The sequence below is a fragment of the Aegilops tauschii genome, chromosome 4 (genome assembly GCF_002575655.3).
Source record: "Aegilops tauschii subsp. strangulata cultivar AL8/78 chromosome 4, Aet v6.0, whole genome shotgun sequence".
NCBI classification, from domain to species: Eukaryota; Viridiplantae; Streptophyta; class Magnoliopsida; order Poales; family Poaceae; genus Aegilops; species Aegilops tauschii.
Window position 1 is genome coordinate 11,485,400 of NC_053038.3, and position 24,412 is coordinate 11,509,811.

At 42.7% G+C, this 24,412-nt stretch overlaps 1 protein-coding gene and 3 non-coding genes across 4 annotated transcripts; all 4 read right to left on the reverse strand.

The window, feature by feature from the left end:
- Nucleotides 1–15,872: 15,872 nt before the first annotated feature.
- Nucleotides 15,873–19,446, reverse strand: LOC109745569 (uncharacterized). The gene is made up of 5 exons (XM_020304693.4): nt 19,280–19,446; nt 17,154–17,210; nt 16,934–17,014; nt 16,677–16,846; nt 15,873–16,203 (listed from the first exon to the last, which is right to left on the reverse strand). Exons 1-5 carry the CDS (start codon nt 19,299–19,301, stop codon nt 16,102–16,104), a joined length of 432 nt encoding a protein of 143 aa, XP_020160282.1. The 5' UTR covers nt 19,302–19,446; the 3' UTR covers nt 15,873–16,101.
- Nucleotides 17,481–17,636, reverse strand: LOC120963725 (small nucleolar RNA snoR138). The gene has a single exon (XR_005755473.1). It is a non-coding gene; the product is annotated as a small nucleolar RNA snoR138 (small nucleolar RNA).
- On the reverse strand, nt 18,364–18,479 carry LOC120963704 (small nucleolar RNA U19). The gene has a single exon (XR_005755453.1). It is a non-coding gene; the product is annotated as a small nucleolar RNA U19 (small nucleolar RNA).
- Nucleotides 18,645–18,785, reverse strand: LOC120963724 (small nucleolar RNA snoR138). Its single transcript, XR_005755472.1, has one exon. It is a non-coding gene; the product is annotated as a small nucleolar RNA snoR138 (small nucleolar RNA).
- Nucleotides 19,447–24,412: the final 4,966 nt, after the last annotated feature.

Genomic DNA, 24,412 nt, shown 5'->3' on the forward strand with positions numbered 1-24,412 from the left:
ATTGTAGATGCGATCAACATGGATATGTTCACCGTTGATGACTAGTCCGTCTCACGTGATGATCAGACACGGCCTAGTCGATTCGGATCATGTATCACTTAGATGACTAGAGCGATGTCTATCTAAGTGGGAGTTCATTAAATAATTTGATTAATTGAACTCATGATCATGAACATAGTCTAAATTTGTTGGGGAACCCAGTATTTCAAAAAAAATCCTATGATCACGCAAGATCTATCTAGGAGATGCATAGCAACGAGACGGGAGAGTGTGTAAACGTACCCTCGTAGACCGAAAGCAGAAGCGTTTAGTAACGCGGTTGATGTAGTCGAACGTCTTCACGATTCAACCGATCCAAGTACCGAACGTACGGCACCTCCGTGTTCAGCACACATTCAGCATGACGACGTCCCTCGAGCTCTTGATCCAGTTGAGGGCGAGGGAGAGTTCCGTCAGCACGATGGCGTGGCGACGGTGATGATGATGTTACCGGCGCAGGGCTTCGCCTAAGCACTACGACCATATGACCGAGGTGTTAAACTGTGGAGGGGGGCACCACACATGGCTAAGAGAAGACTTGTTGTGTTCGAGGGTGACCCCCTTCCTCCGTATATAAAGGAGGAGAGGGGGAGGCCGGCCGGCCCCTGTTGGGCGCGCCAAGAGAGAGGAGTCCTACTAGGACTCGAAGTCCTAGTAGGATTCCACTTGGTGGAAGGGGGAAGAAGGAAGGGAGAGGGAGAGGGAAAGCGGGGTCGCGCCCCCTCCCCTAGTCCTATTCGGACTCCCATGGGGGGGCGCCTCCGGCCTGCCCTCTCTCTTCCCTAAGTCCCATGTTGGCCCATTACTTCCCCGGGGGGTTCCGATAACCCTCCGGCACTCCGATATTTATCCGGTACCTCTAGCAACTCATCCGGTGTCCGAATAACATCGTCCAATATATCATTCTTATGTCTCGACCATTTCAAGACTCCTCGTCATGTCCGTGATCTCATCCGGGACTCCGAACAAACTTCGGTCATCAAATCACATAACTCATAATACTAATCGTCATCGAACGTTAATTGTGCGGACCCAACGGGTTCGAGAACTATGTAGATATGACCGAGACACATCTCCGGTCAATAACCAATAGCGGAACTTGGATGCTCATATTGGCTCCTACATATTCTACGAAGATCTTTATCGGTCAAACCGCATAACAACATACGTTGTTCCCTTTGTCATCGGTATGTTACTTGCCCGAGATTCGATCGTCGGTATCATCATACCTAGTTCAATCTCGTTACCGGCAAGTCTCTTTACTCATTCCGTAATGTATCATCCTGTAACTAACTCATCAGTCACATTGCTTGCAAGGCTTATAGTGATGTGCATTACCGAGAGGGCCCAGAGATACCTCTCCGATACACGGAGTGACAAATCCTATTCTTGATCTATGCCAACCCACCAAACACCTTCGGATACACCTGTAGAGCATCTTTATAATCACCCATTTACGTTGTGACGTTTGATAGCACACAAGGTGTTCCTCCGGTATTCGGGAGTTGCATAATCTCATAGTCAGAGGAACATGTATAAGTCATGAAGAAAGCAATAACAATAAAACTAAACGATCATTATGCTAAGCAAACGGATGGGTCTTGTCCATCACATCATTCTCTAATGATGTGATCCCTTTCATCAAATGACAACACATGTCCATGGCAAGGAAACTTAACCATCTTAGATTAAGGAGCTAGTCTAGTAGAGGCATACTAGGGACAATATGTTTGTCTATGTATTCACACATGTACCAAGTTTCCGGTTAATACAATTCTAGCATGAATAATAAACATTTATCATGATATAAGGAAATATAAATAACAACTTTATTATTGCCTCTAGGACATATTTCCTTCAGTCTCCCACTTGCACTAGAGTCAATAATCTAGATTACACGGTAATGGTTCTAACACCCATGGAGTCTTGGTGTTGTTCATGTTTTGCTCATGGAAGAGGCCTAGTCAATGGGTCTGCAACATTCAGATCCGTATGCATTTTGCAAACTTCTATGTCTCCCTCCTTGACTAGATCGCGGATGGAATTGAAGCGTCTCTTGATGTGCTTGGTTCTCTTGTGAAATCTGGATTCCTTCGCCAAGGCTATTTCTCCAGTATTGTCACAAAAGATTTTCATTGGACCCCATTCACTAGCTATTACACCTAGATCAGATATGAACTCCTTCATCCAGACTCCTTCATTTGCTGCTTCCCAAGCAGCTATGTACTCTGCTTCACACGTAGATCCCGCCACGACGCTCTGCTTGGAACTGCGCCAACTGACAGCTCCACCATTCATTATAAATACGTACCCGGTTTGCGACTTAGAGTCATCCGGATCAGAGTCAAAGCTTGCATCTATGTAACCATTTACGACGAGCACTTTTTCACCTCCATAAACAAGAAACATATCCTTAGTCCTTTTCAGGTATTTCAGGATGTTCTTTACCGATGTCCAGTGATCCACTCCTGGATTACTTTGGTACCTCCCTGCTAAACTTATAGCAACGCACACATCAGGTCTAGTACACAACATTGCATACATGAAAGAACCTATGGCTGAGGCATAGGGAATGACTTTCATTTTCTCTCTATCTTCTACAGTGGTCAGGCATTGAGTCTGACTCAATTTCACACCTTGTAACACAGGCAAGAACCATTTCTTTGACTGATCCATTTGGAACTTCTTCAAAACTTTATCAAGGTATGTGCTTTGTGAAAGTCCAATTAAGCATCTTGATCTATCTCTATAGATCTTGATGCCCAATATATAATCAGCTTCACCGAGGTCTTTCATTGAAAAATTCTTACTCAAGTATCCTTTTATGCTATCCAGAAATTCTATATCATTTTCGATCAACAATATGTCATCCACATATAATATCAGAAATGCTACAGAGCTCCCACTCACTTTCTTGTAAAAACAGACTTCTCCAAAAGTCTGTATAAAACCATATGCTTTGATCACACTATCAAAGCGTATATTCCAACTCCGAGAGGCTTGCACCAGTCCATAAATGGATCGTTGGAGCTTGCACACTTTGTTAGCACCTTTAGGATCGAAAAAACCTTCCGGTTGCATCATATACAACTCTTCTTTAAGATATCCATTAAGGAATGCAGTTTTGACATCCATTTGCCAAATTTCATAATCATAAACTGTGGCAATTGCAACATGATTCGGACAGACTTAAGCATCACTACGGGTGAGAAGGTCTCATCGTAGTCAACTCCTTGAACTTGTCGGAAACCTTTCGCAACAAGTCGAGCTTTGTAGACAGTAACATTACCGTCAGCGTCAGTCTTCTTCTTGAAGATCCATTTATTCTCTATGGCTTGCCGATCATCAGGCAAGTCAGCCAAAGTCCACACTTTGTTCTCATAAATAGATCCCATCTCAGATTTCATGGCCTCAAGCCATTTCGCAGAATCTCGGCTCATAACCGCTTCCTCATAGTTCGTAGGTTCATCATGGTCTAGTAACATGACTTCCCGAACAGGATTACCGTACCACTCTGGTGCAGATCATGCTCTGGTTGACCTACGAGGTTCGGTAGTAATTTGATCTGAAGTTTCATGATCATCATCATTAGCTTCCTCACTAATTGGTGTAGGAATCACTGGAACTGATTTCTGTGATGAACTACTTTCCAATTCGGGAGAAGGTACAATTACCTCATCAAGTTCTACTTTCCTCCCACTCACTTCTTTCGAGAGAAACTCCTTCTCTAGAAAGGATCCATTCTTAGCAACGAATATCTTGCCTTCGGATCTGTGATAGAAGGTGTACCCAACAGTCTCCTTTGGGTATCCTATGAAGACACATTTCTTCGATTTGGGTTCGAGCTTATAAGGTTGAAGCTTTTTCACATAAGCATCGCAACCCCAAACTTTAAGAAATGACAGCTTAGGTTTCTTGCCAAACCACAGTTCATATGGTGTCGTCCCAACGGATTTAGATGGTGCCCCATTTAACGTGAATGCAGCCGTCTCTAAAGTATAACCCCAAAAAAATAGCGGTAAATCGGTAAGAGACATCATAGATCGCACCATATCTAATAAAGTACGGTTACGACATTCGGACACACCATTACGCTGTGGTGTTCCAGGTGGCGTGAGTTGCGAAACTATTCCACATTGTTTCAATGAAGACCAAACTCATAACTCAAATATTTACCTCCACGATCAGATCATAGAAACTTTATTTTCTTGTTACGATGATTTTCCACTTCACTTTGAACTTTTCAAATGTTTCAGACTTATGCTTCATCAAGTAGATATACCCATATCTTCTCAAATCATCTATGAAGGTCAGAAAATAACGATACCCGCCGCAAGCCTCAACATTCATTGGTCCGCATACATCTGTATGTATTATTTCCAATAAGCCTGTTGCTTGCTCCATTGTTCCGGAGAACGGAGTCTTAGTCGTCTTGCCCATGAGGCATGGTTCGACAGCATCAAGTGATTCATAATCAAGTGATTCCAAAAGCCCATCAGCATGGAGTTTCTTCATGCGCTTTACACCAATATGACCTAAACGGCAGTGCCACAAATAAGTTGCACTATCATTATTAACCTTACAACTTTTGGCGTCAATATTATGAATATGTGTGTCATTACAATCAAGATTCAACAAAAATAGACCACTCATCAAGGGTGCATGACCATAAAAGATATTACTCATATAAATAGAATAACCATTATTCTCTGATTTAAATGAATAACCATCTCGCATTAAACAAGATCCAGATATAATGTTCATGCTCAACGCTGGCACCAAATAACAATTATTTAGGTCTAAAACTAATCCCGGCGGTAGATGTAGAGGTAGCGTTCCGACGGCGATCACATCGACTTTGGAACCATTTCCCACGCACATCGTCACCTCATCCTTAGCCAATCTTCGTTTAATCTGTAGCCCTTGTTTCGAGTTGCAAATATGAGCAACAGAACCAGTATCAAATACCCAGGCGCTACTACGAGCATTAGTAAGGTACACATCAATAACATGTATATCAAATATACCTTTCACTTTGCCATCCTTCTTATCCGCAAAATACTTGGGGCGGTTCCGCTTCCAGTGACCAGTCCCTTTGCAGTAGAAGCACTCAGTCTCAGGCTTAGGTCCAGACTTGGGCTTCTTCACTTGAGCAGCAACTTGCTTGCCGTTCTTCTTGAAGTTCCCCTTATTCCCTTTGTCCTTTTTCTTGAAACAAGTGGTCTTGTTAACCATCAACACTTGATGCTCCTTGTTGATTTCTACCTCCGCAGCCTTTAGCATCGTGAAGAGCTCGGGAATTGTCTTATCCATCCCTTGCATATTATAGTTCATCACGAAGCTTTTGTAGCTTGGTGGCAGTGATTGAAGAACTCTGTCAATGACACTATCATCAGGAAGATTAACTCCCAGCTGAGTCAATTGGTTGTGGTACCCAGACATTCTGAGTATATGTTCACTGACTGAACTATTCTCCTCCATCTTGCAGCTATAGAACTTATTGGAGACTTCATATCTCTCAATTCGGGCATTTGCTTCAAATATTAACTTCAACTCACGGAACATCTCATATGCTCCATGACGCTCAAAACGTCGTTGAAGTCCCGATTCTAAGCCGTAAAGCATGGCACACTGAACTATCGAGTAGTCATCAGCTTTGCTCTGCCAGACATTCATGACGTCCGGAGTTGCTCCTGCAGCGGGTCTTGCACCTAGCGGTGCTTCCAGGACGTAATTCTTCTGTGCAGCAATGAGGATAATCCTCAAGTTACGGACCCAGTTCGTGTAATTTCTACCATCATCTTTCAACTTAGCATTCTCTAGGAATGCATTAAAATTCAAAGGAGCGGTAGCATGGGTCATTGATCTACAACAACATAGACATGCAAAAACTATCAGGTACTAAGTTCATGGTAAATTAAAGTTCAATTATTTATATTACTTAAGAACTCCCACTTAGATAGACATCCCTCTAGTCATCTAAATGATCACGTGATCCATATCAACTAAACCATGTCCGATCATCACGTGAGATGGAGTAGTTTTCAATGGTGAACATCACTATGTTGATCATATCTACTATATGATTCATGCTTGACCTTTCAGTCTCAGTGTTCTGAGGCCATATCTGCATATGCTAGGCTCGTCAAGTTTAACCCGAGTATTCTGCACGTGCAAAACTGGCTTGCACCCGTTGTATGTGAACGTAGAGCTTATCACACCCGATCATCACGTGGTCTTGGCACGACGAACTGTAGCAATGGTGCATACTCAGGGAGAACACTCATATCTTGAAATTTAGTGAGAGATCATCTTATAATGCTATCGCCGTACTAAGCAAAATAAGATGCATAAAAGATAAACATCACATGCAATCAAAATATGTGACATGATATGGCCATCATCATCTTGTGCCTTTGATCTCCATCTCCAAAGCACTTGTCATGATCTCCATCATCACCGGCTTGACACCTTGATCTCCATCGTAGCATCGTTGTTTTCTCGGCAACTATTGCTTCTACGATTGTCGCTACCGCTTAGTGATAAAGTCAAGCAATTACATGGCGATTGCATTTCATACAATAAAGCGACAACCATAAGGCTCCTGCCAATTGCCGATCATGGTTACAAAACATGATCATCTCATACAACAATTTATATCTCATCACGTCTTGACCATATCACATCACAACATGTCGTGCAAAAACAAGTTAGACGTCCTCTACTTTGTTGTTGCAAGTTTTACGTGGCTACTACGGGCTTCTAGCAAGAACCGTTCTTACCTACGCATCAAAACCACAACGATTTTTCTTCAAGTGTGTTGTTTTAACCTTCAACAAGGACCGGCCGTAGTCAAACTCGATTCAACTAAAGTTGGAGAAACAGACACCCGCTAGCCACCTGTGTGCGAAGCACATCGGTAGAACCAGTCTCATGAACGCGGTCATGTAATGTCGGTCCAGCCGCTTCATCCAACAATACCGCTGAATCAAAGTACGACGTTGGTGGTAAGCAGTATGACTACTATCGCCCACAACTCTTTGTGTTCTACTCATGCATATAACATCTACGCATAGACTTGGCTCGGATGTCACTATTAGGGAACGCAGTATTTCAAAAAACATGCTACGATCACGCAAGATCTATATAGGAGATGCATAGCAATGAGACGAGAGAGTGTGTCCACGTACCCTCGTACACCAAAAGTGGAAGCGTTTAGTAACGCGGTTGATGTAGTCGAACGTCTTCACGATTCAACCGATCCAAGTACCGAACGTACGGCACCTCCGTGTTCAGCACACGTTTAGCACAATGATGTCCCTCGATCTCTTGATCCAGTTGAGGACGAGGGAGAGTTCCGTCAGCACGAAGGCGTGGTGACGGTGATGATGATGTTACCGGCGCAGGGCTTCGCCTAAGCACTACGACGATATGACTGAGGTGTTAAACTGTGGAGGGGGGCACCGCACACGGCTAAGAGAAGACTTGTTGTGTTCTAGGGTGCCCACCTGCCTTCGTATATAAAGGAGGAGAGGGGGAGGCCGGCCGGCCCCTATAGGGCATGCCAAGAGAGAGGAGTCCTACTAGGACTCCAAGTCCTAGTAGGATTCCACTTAGTGGAAGGGGGAAGAAGGAAGGGAGAGGGAGAGGGAGAGGGAAAGGGGGGTTGCGCCCCCTCCCCTAGTCCTATCCGGACTCCCATGGGGGGCACCTCCTTGTGGCCTGCCCTCTCTCTCCCCTAAGGCCCATGTTGGCCCATTACTTCCCCGGGGGGGTTTCGATAACCCTCCGGCATTCCGATATTTATCCGGTACCTCTCGCAACTCATCCGGTGTCTGAATAACATCGTCCAATATATCATTCTTTATGTCTCGACCATTTCGAGACTCCTCGTCATGTCCGTGATCTCATCCGGGACTACGAAAAAACTTCGGTCATCAAATCACATAACTTATAATACTAATCGTCATCGAACGTTAAGCGTGCGGACCCTACGGGTTCGAGAACTATGTAGACATGACCGAGACACATCTCCGGTCAATAACCAATAGCTGAACCTAGATGCTCATATTGGCTCCTACATATTCTACGAAGATCTTTATTGGTCAAACCGCATAACAACATACGTTGTTCCCTTCGTTATCGGTATGTTACTTGCCCGAGATTCGATCGTCGGTATCATCGTACCTAGTTCAATCTCGTTACCAACAAGTCTCTTTACTCTTTCCGTAATGCATCATCCCATAACTAACTCATCAGTCACATTGCTTGCAAGGCTTATCGTGATGTGCATTACCCAGAGGGCCTAGAGATACCTCTCCAATACACTGAGTGACAAATCCTATTCTTGATCTATGCCAACCCAACAAACACCTTCAGAGACACCTGTAGAGCATCTTTATAATCACCCAGTTACGTTGTGACGTTTGATAGCACACGAGGTGTTCCTCCGGTATTCGGGAGTTGCATAATCTCATAGTCAGAGGAACATGTATAAGTCATGAAGAAAGCAATAGCAATAAAACTAAACGATCATTATGCTAAGCTAACGGATGGGTCTTGTCCATCACATCATTCTCTAATGATGTGATCCCGTTCATCAAATGACAACACATGTCCATGGCTAGGAAACTTAACCATCTTTGATTAACGAGCTAGTCTAGTAGAGGCATACTAGGGACACTCTGTTTTGTCTATGTATTCACACATGTACTAAGTTTCCGGTTAATGCAATTCTAGCATGAATAATAAACATTTATCATGATATAAGGAAATATAAATAACAACTTTATTATTTTCTCTAGGGCATATTTCCTTCAGTGCGCACCTCGGGTGCCCCCCGGACCGCCTCTTTGCTCTATAAATACCCCAATATTCCAGAAACCCTAGGGGAGTCAACGAAAATCAATTCCAGCCGCCACAGAGTCCAGAACCACCAGATCCAATCTAGACACCATCACGGAGGGGTTCATCATCCTCATTGGTGCCTCTCCGATGATGCGTGAGTAGTTCTTTGTAGACCTTCGTGTCCGTAGTTAGTAGCTAGATGGATTCCTCTCTCTCGTTTGATTCTCAATACAATGGTCTCTTGGAGATCCATATGATGTAACTCTTTTTGTGGTGTTTTTGTTGGGATCGGATGAACTTTGAGTTTATGATCAGATCTATCTTTTTATATCCATGAAAGTTATTTGAGTTTCTTTGATCTATTATATGCATGATTGCTTATAGCCTCGTATTTCTTCTCCGATATTTGGGTTTTGTTTGTCCAACTTGATCTTTTTATCTTGCAATGGGAAGAGGTGCTTTGTAGTGGGTTCGATCTTACGGTGCTTGATCCCAGTGACAGAAGGGGAACCGACACGTATGTATCGTTGCTACTAAGGATAAAACGATGGGGTCTATTTCTACATAAATAGATCTTGTCTACATCATGTCATCATTCTTATTGCATTACTCCGTTTCTCCATGAACTTAATACACTAGATGCATGCTGGATAGCGGTCGATGTGTGGAGTAATAGTAGTAGATGCAGGCAGGAGTCGGTCTACTAATCTTGGACGTGATGCCTATATAATGATCATTGCCTGGATATTATCATGATTATTTGAAGTTCTATCAATTGCCCAACAGTAATTTGTTTACCCACCGTTTGCTATTTTTCTCAAGAGAAGCCACTAGTGAAACCTACGGCCCCCGGGTCTCTTTCTCATATTATTTGCCTTTGTGATCTACTTTTCCTTTGCTTTTATTTTCAGATCTATTAAACCAAAAGTACAAAAATACCTTGCTGCATTTTATTCTTATTTATTTTATTTGGTGTTCGATCTATCAATCTACTACAATTTATTTCACGTTCATTTGCCTATCTTGGGGCGCCGCTACCCGAAAGGGATTGACAACCCCTTTTACACGTCGGGTTGTGAATATTTGTTATTTGTGTGCAGGGGCTGTTTACGTTGTGTTGCTTGGTTCTCCTACTGGTTCGATAACCTTGGTCTCATAACTAAGGGGAATACCTACCGCCGCTGTGCTGCATCATCCCTTCCTCTTTGGGGAAATACCGACGTAGCTTCAAGCCGCATCACACGCTACCTCTACATCTACCTTCGGGATTAGTTTTAGACCTGAATAATTGTTATTTGGTGCCAGCGTTGAGCATGAACATTATAACTGGATCTTGTTTTATGCGAGACAGTTATTCATTTAAATCAGAGAATAATGGTTGTTCTATTTATATGAGTAATATCTTTTATGGTCATGCACCCTTGATGAGTGGTCTATTTTCGTTGAATCCCGGTCGTAGTGATACACATATTCATAATATTGAAGCCAAAAGATGCAAAGTTAATAATGATAGTGCAACTTATTTGTGGCACTGCCGTTTAGGTCATATTGGCGTAAAGCGCATGAAAAAACTCCATGTTGATGGGCTTTTGGAATCACTTGATTATGAATCACTTGATGCTTGCGAACCATGCCTCATGGGCAAGATGACTAAGACTCCGTTCTCCGGAACAATGGAGCGAGCCACTGACTTATTGGAAATAATACATACTGATGTATGCAGTTGAGGCTCACGGCGGGTATCGTTATTTTCTGACCATCATAGATGATTTGAGCAGATATGGGTATATCTACTTGATGAAACATAAGTCTGAAACATTTGAAAAGTTCAAAGAATTTTAGAGTGAAGTGGAAAATCATCGTAACAAGAAAATAAAATTTCTATGATCTGATCGCGGAGGCGAATATTTGAGTTACGAGTTTGGTCTACATTTGAAACAATGTGGAATTGTTTCGCAACTCACGCCACCTGGAACACCACAGCGTAATGGTGTGTCCGAACGTCGTAGTCGTACTTTATTAGATATGGTGCGATATATGATGTCTCTTACCGATTTACCACTATTGTTTTGGGGTTATGCTTTAGAGATGGTTGTATTCACGTTAAATATGGCACCATCTAAATCCGTTGAGACGACACCATATGAACTGTGGTTTGGCAAGAAACCTAAGCTGTCGTTTCTTAAAGTTTGGGTTGCGATGTTTATGTGAAAAAGCTTCAACCTAATAAGCTCGAACCCAAATCGGAGAAGTGCGTCTTCATAGGATACCCAAAAGAAATTGTTGGGTACACCTTCTATCACAGATCCAAAGGCAACATATTTGTTGCTAAGAATGGATCCTTTCTAGAGAAGGAGTTTCTCTCGAAAGAAGTGAGTGGAAGGAAAGTAGAACTTGATGAGGTAGTTGTACCTTCTCTCAAATTGGAAAGTAGTTCATCACAGAAATCAATTCCAGTGATGCCTGCACCAATTAGTGAGGAAGCTAATGATGATGATCATGAAACTTCAGATCAAGTTACTACCGAACCTCGTAGGTCAACCAGAATACGTTCCGCACCAGAGTGGTATGGTAATCCTATTCTCGAAGTCATGTTACTAGACCATGACGAACCTACGAACTATGAGGAAGCGATGATGAGCCCAGATTCCGTGAAATGGCTTGAGGCCATGAAATCTGAGATGGGATCCATGTATGAGAACAAATTATGGACTTTATTGACTTGCCCGATGATCGGCAAGCCATAAGAAATAAATGGATCTTCAAGAAGAAGACTGACGTTGACGGTAATGTTACTATCTACAAAGCTCGACTTGTTGCCAAAGGTTTTCAACAAGTCCAAGGAGTTGACTACGATGAGACCTTCTCACCCGTAGCGATGCTTAAGTCTGTCCGAATCATGTTAGCAATTGCCGCATTTTATGATTATGAAATTTGGCAAATGGATGTCAAAACTGCATTCCTTAATGGATTTCTTAAAGAAGAGTTGTATATGATGCAACCAGAAGGTTTTGTCGATCCTAAAGGTGCTAACAAAGTGTGCAAGCTCCAGCGATCCATTTATGGATTGGTGCAAGCCTCTCGGAGTTGGAATATACGCTTTGATAGTGTGATCAAAGCATATGGTTTTATACAGACTTTTGGACAAGCATGTATTTAACAAGAAAGTGAGTGGGAGCTCTGTAGCATTTCTAATATTATATGTGGATGACATATTGTTGATTGGAAATGATATAGAATTTCTGGATAGCATAAAAGGATACTTGAATAAGAATTTTTCAATGAGGTGAAGCTGCTTATATATTGGGCATCAAGATCTATAGAGATAGATCAAGACGCTTAACTGGACTTTCACAAAGCACATACCTTGATAAAGTTTTGAAGAAGTTCAAAATGGATCGGTCAAAGAAAGGGTTCTTGCATGTGTTACAAGGTGTGAAGTTGAGTCAGACTCAATGCCCGACCACTGCAGAAGATAGAGAAAAAATGAAAGTCATTCCCTATGCCTCAGCCATAGGTTCTATCATGTGTGCAATACTGTGTACCAGACCTGATGTGTGCCTTGCTATAAGTTTAGCAGGGAGGTACCAAAGTAATCCAGGAGTGGATCACTGGACAGCGGTCAAGAACATCCTGAAATACCTGAAAAGGACTAAGGATATGTTTCTCATTTATGGAGGTGACAAAGAGCTTGTCGTAAATGGTTACATCGATGCTAGCTTTGACACTGATCCGGATGACTCTAGGTCGCAAACCGGATACGTATTTTTATTGAATGGTGGAGCTGTCAGTTGGTGCAGTTCCAAGCAGAGCGTCGTGGCAGGATCTACGTGTGAAGCGGAGTACATAGCTGCTTCTGAAGAAGCAAATGAAGGAGTCTAAATGAAGGAGTTCAGATCCGATCTAGGTGTAATACCTAGTACATAGGGTCCAATGAAAATCTTTTGTGACAATACTGGAGCAATTGTCTTAGCGAAGGAATCCAGATTCACAAGAGAACCAAACACATCAAGGGACGCTTCAACTCCATCCATGATCAAGTCAAGGAGGGAGACATAGAGATTTGCAAAATACATACGGATCTGAATGTTGCAGACCCGTTAACTAAGCCTCTTCCACGAGCAAAACATGATCAGCACTAAGACTCCGTGGGTGTTACAATCATTACAATGTAATCTAGATTATTGACTCTAGTGCAAGTGGGAGACTGAAGGAAATATGCCCTACGGGCAATAATAAAGTTGTTATTTATATTTCCTTATATCATGATAAATGTTTATCATTCATGCTAGAATTTTACTAACCGGAAACTTGATACATGTGTGAATACATAGACAAAACAAAGTGTCCCTACTATGCCTCTACTAGACTAGCTCGTTAATCAAAGATGGTTAAGTTTCCTGACCATAGACATGTGTTGTCATTTGATGAACGGGATCACATCATTAGGAGAATGATGTGATGGACAAGACCCATTCGTTAGCCTAGCATAATGATCATTAAGTTTTATTGCTATTGCTTTCTTCATAACTTATACAGATTCCTCTGACTATGAGATTACGCAACTCCCGAATACCGGAGGAACACCTTGTGTGCTATCAAACGTCACAATGTAACTGGGTGATTATAAAGATGCTCTACAGGTGTCTCCGAAGGTGTTTGTTGGGTTGGCATAGATCAAGATTAGGATTTGTCACTCCGTGTATCGGAGAGGTATCTCTGGGCCCTCTCGGTAATGCACATCACTATAAGCCTTGCAAGCAATGTGACTAATGAGTTAGTTACGGGATGATGCATTACGGAACGAGTAAAGATACTTGCCGGAAACGAGATTAAACTAGGTATGAGGATACCGACGATCGAATCTCGGGCAAGTAACATACACCATCGATTAGGGAATGACGTATGTTGTTATTGCGGTTTACCCAATAAAGATCTTCGTAGAATATGTAGGAACCAATATGAGCATCCAGGTTCCGCTGTTGGTTATTTATCAGAGATGTGTCTCGGTCATGTCTACACAGTTCTCGAACCTGTAGGGTCCGCATGCTTAACGTTCAATGACGATTTGTATTATGAGTTATGTATTTTGGTGGAGATTGTTCGGAGTCCCGGATGAGATCACGGACATGACGAGGAGTCTCGAAATAGTCGAGAGGTAAAGATTGATATATTGGACGATGGTATTCGGACACCGGAATGGTTTCGGAGTGGTTCGGCTATTTTTCGGAGTACCGAGGGGTTACCGGAACCCCCCGGGGAAGTAATGGGCCATAGGGGAGAGAGAGAGGGGAGCCCACAAGGGGTGGCGCCCCCCCCCCCCCCCCCAGGGAGTCCATATTGGACAAAGGGGAGGGGGCAAGGCCCCCTTTCCTCTTTCCCTCTCCTCTCCCTCTCCTTCCCTTTTCCTCCTCCGAAAGAAAGGAAAGGGGGGGCGACTAGGATTGGGAGTCCTAGTCGGTTCCCCCCTATGGCGCGCCCCTTGGCCGGCCTCCTCCCTCTCCTCCTTTATATACGTGGGCAAGGGCACCCTTGGAGACACAACAATTGTTCCAAGCCGTGTGCGGCGTCTCTCTCCACGGTTTACTCCTCCGGTCATATTCAGGTAGTGCTTAGGCGAAACCCTGCGCGGATCACATCACCATCACCATCACCACACCGACGTGTTGATGAAACTCTCCATCGACCCTCTGCTGGGTCAAGAGTTCGAGGGACGTCATCGAGCTGAACTTGTGCAGAACTCGGAGGTATTGTACGTTCGGTACTTGACCGGTTGGATCGCGAAGACGTTCGACTACATCAACCGCGTTAACCTAACGCTTTCGCTTTCGGTCTACGAGGGTACGTGGACACACTCTCCCCCTCTCATTGGCATGCATCTTCTAGATAGATCTTGCGTGAGCGTAGAAAATTTTTTGAAATTGCATGCGACGTTCCCTAACAGGTCCTGCCAGTGTACCATGGGCCGACATAACCACTAAACAAGCTTTTCTGTGGACGATTTGCCGAAATTTGACTCGGCCTCCCAAAATGTGGGTAGACTTCGATGGCATCGAAAGGAACCACCGCAGGCTTCGCCTAAGAGCATCTCCAACAACTGCCCTATTTTAAGGAACCAAAAATCAGTTGGAGTAAAATTTAGGGCACAAAATGGTGATTTTTAGGGCACTAAAAAATAATATTCTTCAACAGCAGCCCTAACATAGGGCAGTCATCCAAACTTTTTTTTTTCAAACGAACATCAAAACTAGATCACATTGCATACTTCAATACAAATTTCAAAACATTCAAAGCTTTAAATATGCAAAGATGTAAACATCCAAAACATTCAAACTTAAACATAGTACTCCTCACTCTCGACCTTGTTCACCCAGGAGGTTGGACTGTTTGAGGAATGGAATGCTCGAAGTCTTGCAGTCTGCTGAAACAGAACCCCTCCGCGACTGCTCACATTCAGGTAACTAGGTGTGTTCTGCAGGAATTGAGCCGTGTCCTAACATCCCGCTCTGAATCAATCAGATTCAATCGGTAGGCGGCGGCGACGACGATGGAGGTGGCAAGAATAGGGCACTACGACAACCGGTTCGGCAAATGGGCGTTGTGGCAACAAAGCGATGCAGCGATCACAGAATCACCCGGTTTCAAACGGATTTGGTAGCAGCACATATATTTGCAACAAGTGGTTGTATTGTTAGGCTGCCCAAAATATTGAGCAAACTTTACAAATAGGGCACGGAGGACAGGCTACCTTGGTGTAAAGACCTCGTAATCTTGTGATGAAGATAAACAAAATATGATGTTGGGAGCAGATGTTTAAAAATAAAGTTTGATTTAGCATCCTTCTTTTCAGAAAAGAAAATGACCAAGAACTTGTAAAGATTTGTCTCACTCCAACTGGTGCTGCACTTAGGGCAAGCATATTTAAAGGGTACAGCAGGGACATCAAGCTCTCAAAAGTACTCAAAAAATGAAGTTGCAACGCACCATATTTAAACTCCATATTTATAAACCCACTGCCATGAAGGTAATTCCAACATCAATACAAGGAAATACTCCCAGGACAACAGAGACCACAAACTAGGGTAGGTAATAGACATAAGCTGTGGCATAGGTTCATAATATTGCCAATGAATTATTTAGGAGATATATATCATCATCATCATGACTGAAAACAGGTTCCGACCAATTAAGCCGCAATCAAGCAAAGATAGTAGCTTAAAGAGTTGCACCAGCTCCTGCTCCTCCACGGCGGCACTCGTTCAGCATGTCGAGGTAGAACTGGCACTTGCTGATGTCGCTTCCGTAGTGGTTGATGCACTGCAATAACAATGAACAACAGTTAGTCCACATGAGCACAAATGTACACAAGTGATCACACAAACAGTTAAACCTATATCAACTGGTGTGCTACACTGATCCTCATGCTGATACAAGTCCCATCTTACTTTAAAATGGGCATGCTTTAGTAACTTAATTTCTACTACCTCTGTACCAAAATATATGATGTTTTTGAAGTTCAATTTGAACTGCTAAAACATCTTATATTTTGACACGGAGGGTGTAAACTGATGTAGGAGAGAAAAAACAGACAAACTAGTTGTGTAGCTTAAAAGAATGATCAAAACATATGAAGCACGTCAAAGAAAATTCAACTAGTTCTTTTGAGAGACTAATCCAATCTATCAAAACATAATAAGCATGAACATCATTCTTTAAGTGTCTAACCCAAATGATCAAAATATGAAGCATATCAACAAATGAGGGAGCAGGAGGGGGTGAGGGAGGCATACATCTTGGAAGGCCTTGGAAGGGTTGCCACACTTGTCATCAGCAGCATTGTCCATTGGAGTCATAGATGCAGCAGCCTCACCGACAACAGTCTCATGCTGAATGGTGCGGGGACCCATCACAGCATCAACAGCCCTGTGCGCCATGGCACTGCCAGTACCGAAAGCCATGCCTGAAATATTTGGACGAGAAAATGTTAGTGTCGGTAATGTGAGAGTATACTGGCCTTCATTGCAGTTAAAAGTGAAAAAAAACCAACCCTGAGCAATGGTGGACCCAATTCCACTCATGATACCACCACCGCTGCTCTGGGTAGTAGCAGGTGGAGGAGCTTGACGGGCTGCAAAGAAAGCAAAGCGTAAATGTCTATTAGCAGTCACACTGAGGCAAAATACTGAATAAGAGCAGATGAAGAACAACATCAGATTAAATAGTTCAGCATTTCAGAAGACATCAATTATGCAGGATGACATAATTACCTGGCGCTGGTGGGTTTCTCACTGGAGCAGCACGTGGAGCAGGGCGGGAAGACCTTCCTGTTACGCAAGGGCAAAAAGTTAGTCTACCAGGAATACAAACACCAAGTAAATATGTTTTCATAGATGGAAATTAGAACTATGGCAACTACAGTTACCAGCAAGATTCACTAGAGAGATGGGTACATTTCAATTATATAGGATTAGTTTGACATGGGATAGCATATCACAGAAGCAACACAAATCTGAGAGAACAACCTACAACATGATAAATATGTGACAGATAAATTATGCTGAAACTAGTGACTAACAACAGCATGTCACCAGAAAATTTGTACGCAATAACCAATTAATGTTAAAATCATTCTAAGAAGGGATGAACAGAAAACACATCCATTCCCTCAAAAGATTACATTTGTTATGTGCCCCCTGTCTGAACCAAATGCAGATATACTAATAGCAGCAGATGGTTATTCAAGAGGCACATCACTTTGCTAAACAAAATTGTAAGTTCTGGAGAAAATTAAGAAACCGAAACCATGAGTGAAACTATGCTACATCAAAACTAATGAAACAAACAAAGAGAGTACATCAGAGCTAGTTTGCTTAGAATGAGACCCATGAACAAGAGCTACACACACTGAAAACGAGAATGAAGGAGTACACAATACAATGTGCAAGACTGCTCAAAAGAACAGCTTCTTAAAAGAAAGATGTCCTGTTATGAAAAGCCTAAATGATTGAGACACAACCATTTCTATATGCCCCCTAACTAAACCAAAATAGTATGCATGACTATAATGGCTACTCAAGAAGGCACGTAACAGTAAAAAGACTAAATTAAATAATCAATTGAACAGCCCAGATGGACACAGCACTTAAATGGAGTACCCAAATATTCAACCATGATGGCATAAAACTTCACAAGTTAGAGAATGAAGTGATGTCAAGGACTTCTTAGGACTCCTAGATAAGATAAATAAGGTTCCCACAATAAATCCAACAGAATTATCTCTATATGCCCCTTAACTAAGCCAAGATAGTATTTACGACCATAATGGCTACTCAAAAAGGCAAACATCACAAACTTTGTAAACCAATCATAACAACAAAATTGAAACAGATCAGATACTTTTCCTTAATAGTGAAAACTTAAAATGCAGTCATAGCATCAAACTGATAGAACATACAATGCGGGAACACGACAGTTATGAAATGTCTCGGGCTGCTTGGGGAGCACATCTAGTTAACACAGATGAGTTGCCCCCTCAAAAGGCCTGGATGAGCATCAGATGCTCATTTCATATGCGCCTCCTAACTAAGCCAAGACAGTATAAAAGACAGTAATGGCTACTCAAAGAGGCAATGGTGTAACCCCAAACGGAAACTACAAGCCATATAACATGTATATTAAATCCAATCTGAAACACATGTAATCCTACGTATTACAGGACCTAACATGCAAGAGCAAGCGTCAAATTATTAGCCATACAAAGCTGTATGAATCCATCTAAGAAAGGATCTGCAAAAACTAGCATCCTTTTCATATATATAAAAAAAAGGATTCAGATTTGTATATGCCCCTGTCTGAACCGAATGAGAATGTGAATCTGCGATCAATTATTCGAGGGCAATGCATCTACTACTAATGATCAAGAAAAACACCGTCCATTCCTGCAATGCATAAAAGTGGAAAATTACAGATGTGAGCCTATATGAAACCCGGCAATGGAAGGATCGACATAAATCAGACCCCTGTTAAAAAATAAACGGGTAACAATTTGTTCTATGCCCCTGTCTGAACCGCCTGGGAATGGGGATCCGCAGCCAATTATTCGAGGGCAAATCCGCTCTCTGATGACTACAGAAACCGTTCGATTTCACAACGGAAACCTATGCAGCATCTCCGACAGATCCAGCAATTTCCGCACCCAGATGCACAAACCAACAACACTACCACACAATCTTGACACCCACAACAAATCATTCCAGCAAACCAACTCAGACGCACATATTCACCAAATCCGTTCGACCTAGGTACCAAATCTACACGCCAACGCCAGATCCGAGAGGCGCCTACGAACGCGAAACCATACATACAAGAGGGGGGAGGGGGGCGGAGCAGGTACCTCCTCCGCTGCGGCGAGCCATGGCGGCGGACGGCGGGAGGAAACCCTAGGCTGGAGGCGGCGCCGGGAGGGGAAATGGATGAACAGAAAGCCAACGGATCGGAATGGGGACGCGCTGAGGCGGACCGAGCCCTAGGGCTGGCCTTTTATAGCCGGAGAGGGGTCTCGAGTGTGGATTTTTCTCTTCTTCTTTTTTTTTTTGCTTACCATCTTCTTGCGAGGCACGCAAGCTGACGTGTGGGGCCGGGGATGGGGTGGGTCTCGATGACGGGTGGGGCCGCGATGCGTGGTGTGGCTAACGGGGGACGACCATTTCTTTTTCCTTTTTTTGTGCGGGGAAACTGTTATTGTTGCTCCGAACACTCTAGATCCCACCGGTTCGTTCGGGCCGTTCACGCACAAAGGATGAGGTTTTTTTTATTTTTGCGGCAAGCAAAAGACGAGGGATTGTGTGTGCCCCGAAGAAATCCAAAGAAATTACCTAAACCAAGAAGAAATCAAAAGAATTTTCTGCAACATTCAAATAGCTAGCAATTTTTGCTTATGCTAGCAAAATAGCCTATGCGTTGCAACGGGGTGAAAAAGTGCTCAGAAACCTGAAAAGCAATGTAATGCTCAAACAAAACTCAAGTAGCAAAACAATGAGTGAAGTGTATGGAGATCCCTAAACTATTTCAGGGGTGTCATGTAGGTCCTCAAACTATGAAAATCAGCATTCAGGTCCTCGAAGTGCAGTTAGTGTGTCATTCAGGCGCAAAATGTGTCCGACCCCGCCTGACCGACCAGCTAGCGCCGTTACCCGTGACACGTCGGGCAGGGAGCCCCCCAAGGTAACGGCCGTGACGGAAATATGCAAATAAATTTTAGGGATTGATAAATGCACTTCACTCCAAATAAATTCAAATTCGTGGTTTCAAAAAATGTTCGCGAATATGGAAAAAATGTTCGCAAACGATATAATGTGTTCACGAACCACAAATTAATGAACACTTAAAGTCGTGAACGATAAATTTGAAAATGTTAGCGATATTTTTAAAGCCGTGACTTTTCACTATTCACGAACATTTTCTGAAACCTTGAACATTTAAGTTAATGAACATTTTGTAAATTCATAAACATATTATCAAATTCATGAACATTGTTTTAACCCCCGAACATTTTTTCTAAATCTGTGAACATTTCAAATTCACAAAAAACTTAAAAATCGCTAATTTCAAAAAATAATGAACATTTATTATATTCTTGTAAACCTTTTTTTCAAAGTCATCATTCGCGAACATTTTTTCCATATTTGTGAACATTTTTTGTGGTTCGTGAACACATTTTCAAATTTATAGTTCGTGAACAATATTGGCGGTTTGCGAACATTTTTATTTTCTTTTAAAATTATCCTTCACAAATAATTTAAAAAATTATGAATATTTTTTCCAAATTCATTGTTCACGAACTTTTTTCAATGATCCGCTAACATTTTTAAAGTCGCGAACATTTCTCCATATTCGCAAACAATATTTGTGGTTCGCGAACATATTTTCAAATTTATTATTCATGAATACTTTTTAAAGTTGCGAACATTTATTTCTTATTCGTGAACTTTTTGTTGCTGTTCGCAAACATAATTTCAAATTTTCGTTCATGAACATATTTTCTTTCTAATAAAATTATCGTTTGCAAATATTTTCTTAAAGTCACGAACATTTTTTCCAAATTCATCATTTGCGATCTTTTTTCAAATTCATCCTTCGCGAACATTTTTTAAAGTTACGAGCATTTTTTCATATTCACGGACATTTTTATAAAGTAGTGAACGTTTTTTTAAAGTCGTCAACATTTTTGCATATTCGCGAATATTTTTTGAAACCACAAGTTTGAATTTATTTATTTCCGTCACCGGCCTTTACATTGAGGGGCCCCCTTCTAATATGTCACGTGTCAACGGCCCCAGGTGGGGTTGGACAGATTTTGGAGCTGAATGTCATACTTACTGCACTTAAAGAATCTGGATGCCGATTTTTATAGTTTGATGACCTACATGACACCCCTGGAACAGTTCACGGGCCTACAAATGTACTTCACTCCAAAACAATGTAATCCTCAAACAAAATCAAAGTAGCAAAAAAAAGTGCTATTCTTCGAAAAAAAAATTATTTCTATGGAGCAAACCCGAGCGACCATGAACCAGGTGACAATGTAGATAAATCAGACAGATGATTACATGATGGTCAATGTAGCCTTTAAACTACGATCTTTGACACGCCAACTAAAGAGTTCCTTGGGTCTAGCTATCTTCAACTTTCGCACCATAGCCTTCACGTGGTCCAACATGGTGGAGACGGACTAGAGCAAGTTCACACCCACCCGCAGGCACCGCACCATGTGAGGACCGTGGATGTAAACCTTGGCGAGGGCAAAGACCTATGAAAGAGGACACGACTGTGTGCGTGGAAAAAACGATGGGTGGACACCATAGTAAGGACAATGATTACAGAGATAAAAATACCACTAGAAACCTTGGCGAGCCAGTCATGACCCCATCGTCGGCATCTTGGACATGAAAGAGCTTGGATATGAACTGTTTTTATCGTGCGAATAGGTCGGGTGGATGTATAGGCAACGTATGGAACAGACGAAACGGATCATGATGTATGAAACGGGACAAAAAGCCGGGAACAAACTAATAATATCACCTCCCTTTATTAGTAGGTATGAATTCATATCTATCTACACAAAAAAATTCGCCGGAATCTTTCTATGAATCTGTCTACAAGATATTCAAGGTACTTAACTTTTGCCACTAGGTCATATGGAAGTACAACAGCAACATATGATTTTAATGGTGAGATCACTGGTTTAGGTTCCATGTCGTACTGCGAAGTGCTGCATTGGGCGTGCAATCTCTCGAGCGTGATGTGCGTGGGGGATCTGTGAAACATACTTGGGGGGCTCGCCACGGAGGTTTGGTTGCCTGCTCACTCTCCACCATTACTGATATGGCCGGACCCTGGCTGAAGGTGATGCATCCCCCCTCCCCCCCCCCCCCCCCGATCGCTGATGCTAGTTGGGGTGCAAGGTTGCTGGTGACATCGGCGTGGAGATTTGATGCTTACTTTTAAAAAATGTCGTTTGTCATCGGCCTTGTTATATCCTTGTTATATTTCAGTGACTGCTATTGTTATTGTGATGGTCGTTTTGCTTTTGCTTGTGTCTCAAGGATCTTAGTAGAAAGTATGCTTGTCCTTCTTGTATTATGCGCATGTGCTTGTTACCCCGAGTGCTATAACTATAGTTTTGTTGTTGCTGAGCTTAATGTTTTAATAAAATGTGGAACCGGGGTGAGGTCATATCTTCATGTTGCAACACTAAGAGAGGCCCCCTAAGGAAAAATGAATTGTATCCAAGTCCCTCCAAATTTTAAACATGACACTTCATATAAAAATTAAATGAAGTGTCACCCTCATGCAACCGACAACCTCGCGTGGAGCTCCTTGGTGTCACCTTCTCCAACATTATTTCTCACCATCATCGGGGGGGACAAAAGGGCCTCATCCTTGGAGCTTGAAGAAGGCCCGCCGTAACTGATTGCATGCTTAATGTAATGTTTTGACAATCGAGGTTGGTGTAGCAGCATGAGATTGAACGAAGAATGCCCAAAACAACTTCCAATCCCAATAAATGCGTACCCGAGAGGGTAGAGGGCTCGATCTTGCCGTATCCTCCCTTCCACCTCCATGATGGTGAATAAAGAGGAGTGGAACCCGTCCGCCATCGATCTACTTCTTCAACGATCTTATCATGGGAAAGGGTGAGAAGTATGCTTCTCTACCTCGATTTGACACAATGGACGCTGAGATGAAGCTCAATTCCCTCACCATCTATTGTCGCTTGCCTACAACAAAGCGCATCTAAAGAACATGCGGTGCCCCCATGTTTGGTTTTGGTAATTGATGAGAATCTCTATGGACTAATGGTTGCATTGAGTTATATTTGAAGGTTTTGTCCATAGGCTTTTCTTGGAGTACATGTGTTGGTTTCAAGGAGAGTTTGTGTCGACCAAGGTGCTATTTAAGGAATTTCCTAAAGATTGGTCTTGTGAGAGGTTGATCAAGACAAAGTCAAAGAGTGAATCAAGTTGATCAACACACAAAGCGTAGAAGATGTACCGAGAGGGATCAGGTGATCCCATGGTATGGTAAGCATTGTCAATTACGCTTTGTGTACTAACCCATGGTCTTCGTGAGAGTTCTTTGTGGGGTTAGGTTGCGGTGTGCAAGTTCAAATGATGCATCAAGAAGAGATCAAGTGCTTGAAACTTGCCGTCCATTGTGGTGACAATGGACTCGTGAAGATGTGTCGAAGAGTGGCTCACCCATAGTAGAGTATGAGGGAGCAATTGATACGTCTCCAACGTATCTACTTTTCCAAGCACTTTTGCCCTTGTTTTGGACTCTAACTTGCATGATTTGAATGGAACTAACCCGGACTGACGCTGTTTTCAGCAGAATTGCCATGGTGTTATTTTTGTGCAGAAACAAAAGTTCTCGGAATGATCTGAAACTTCACGAAGATTATTTTTGGAAATAATAAAAAATACTGGTGAAAGAATCAAGGCCATGGGGCCCACACCCTGTCCACGAGGGTGGGAGGCGCGCCTACCCCCCTGGGCGCGCCCCTGCCTCGTGGGCCCCCTGGTGCTCCACCGACCTCAACTCCAACTCTATATATTCACGTTCGGGAGGAAAAAATCAGAGAGAAAGATTCATCGCGTTTTACGATACGGAGCCGCCGCCAAGCCCTAAACTCTCTCGGGAGGGCTGATCTGGAGTCCGTTCGGGGCTCCGGAGAGGGGAATCTGTCGCCATTGTCATCATCAACCATCCTCCATCACCAATTTCATGATGCTCACCGTCGTGCGTGAGTAATTCCATTGTAGGCTTGCTGGACGGTGATGGGTTGGATGAGATTTATCATGTAATCGAGTTAGATTTGTTAGGGTTTGATCCCTAGTATCCACTATGTTCTGAGATTGATGTTGCTATGACTTTGCTATGCTTAATGCTTGTCACTAGGGCCCGAGTGCCATGATTTCAGATCTGAACCTATTATGTTTTCATGAATATATGTGAGTTCTTGATC

Bases quoted from the DNA above. Each gene is read 5' to 3' on its own strand.
- LOC109745569 (XM_020304693.4), bottom strand. From the start codon at position 19,301: ATGGCTCGCCGCAGCGGAGGAG. The intron at 17,211-19,279 runs GTACCTGCTCCG...CTTGCGTAACAG, and splicing joins GGCTCGCCGCAGCGGAGGAG to GAAGGTCTTCCCGCCCTGCT. The intron at 16,847-16,933 runs GTTGGTTTTTTT...CAAATATTTCAG, and splicing joins TGGGTCCACCATTGCTCAGG to GCATGGCTTTCGGTACTGGC.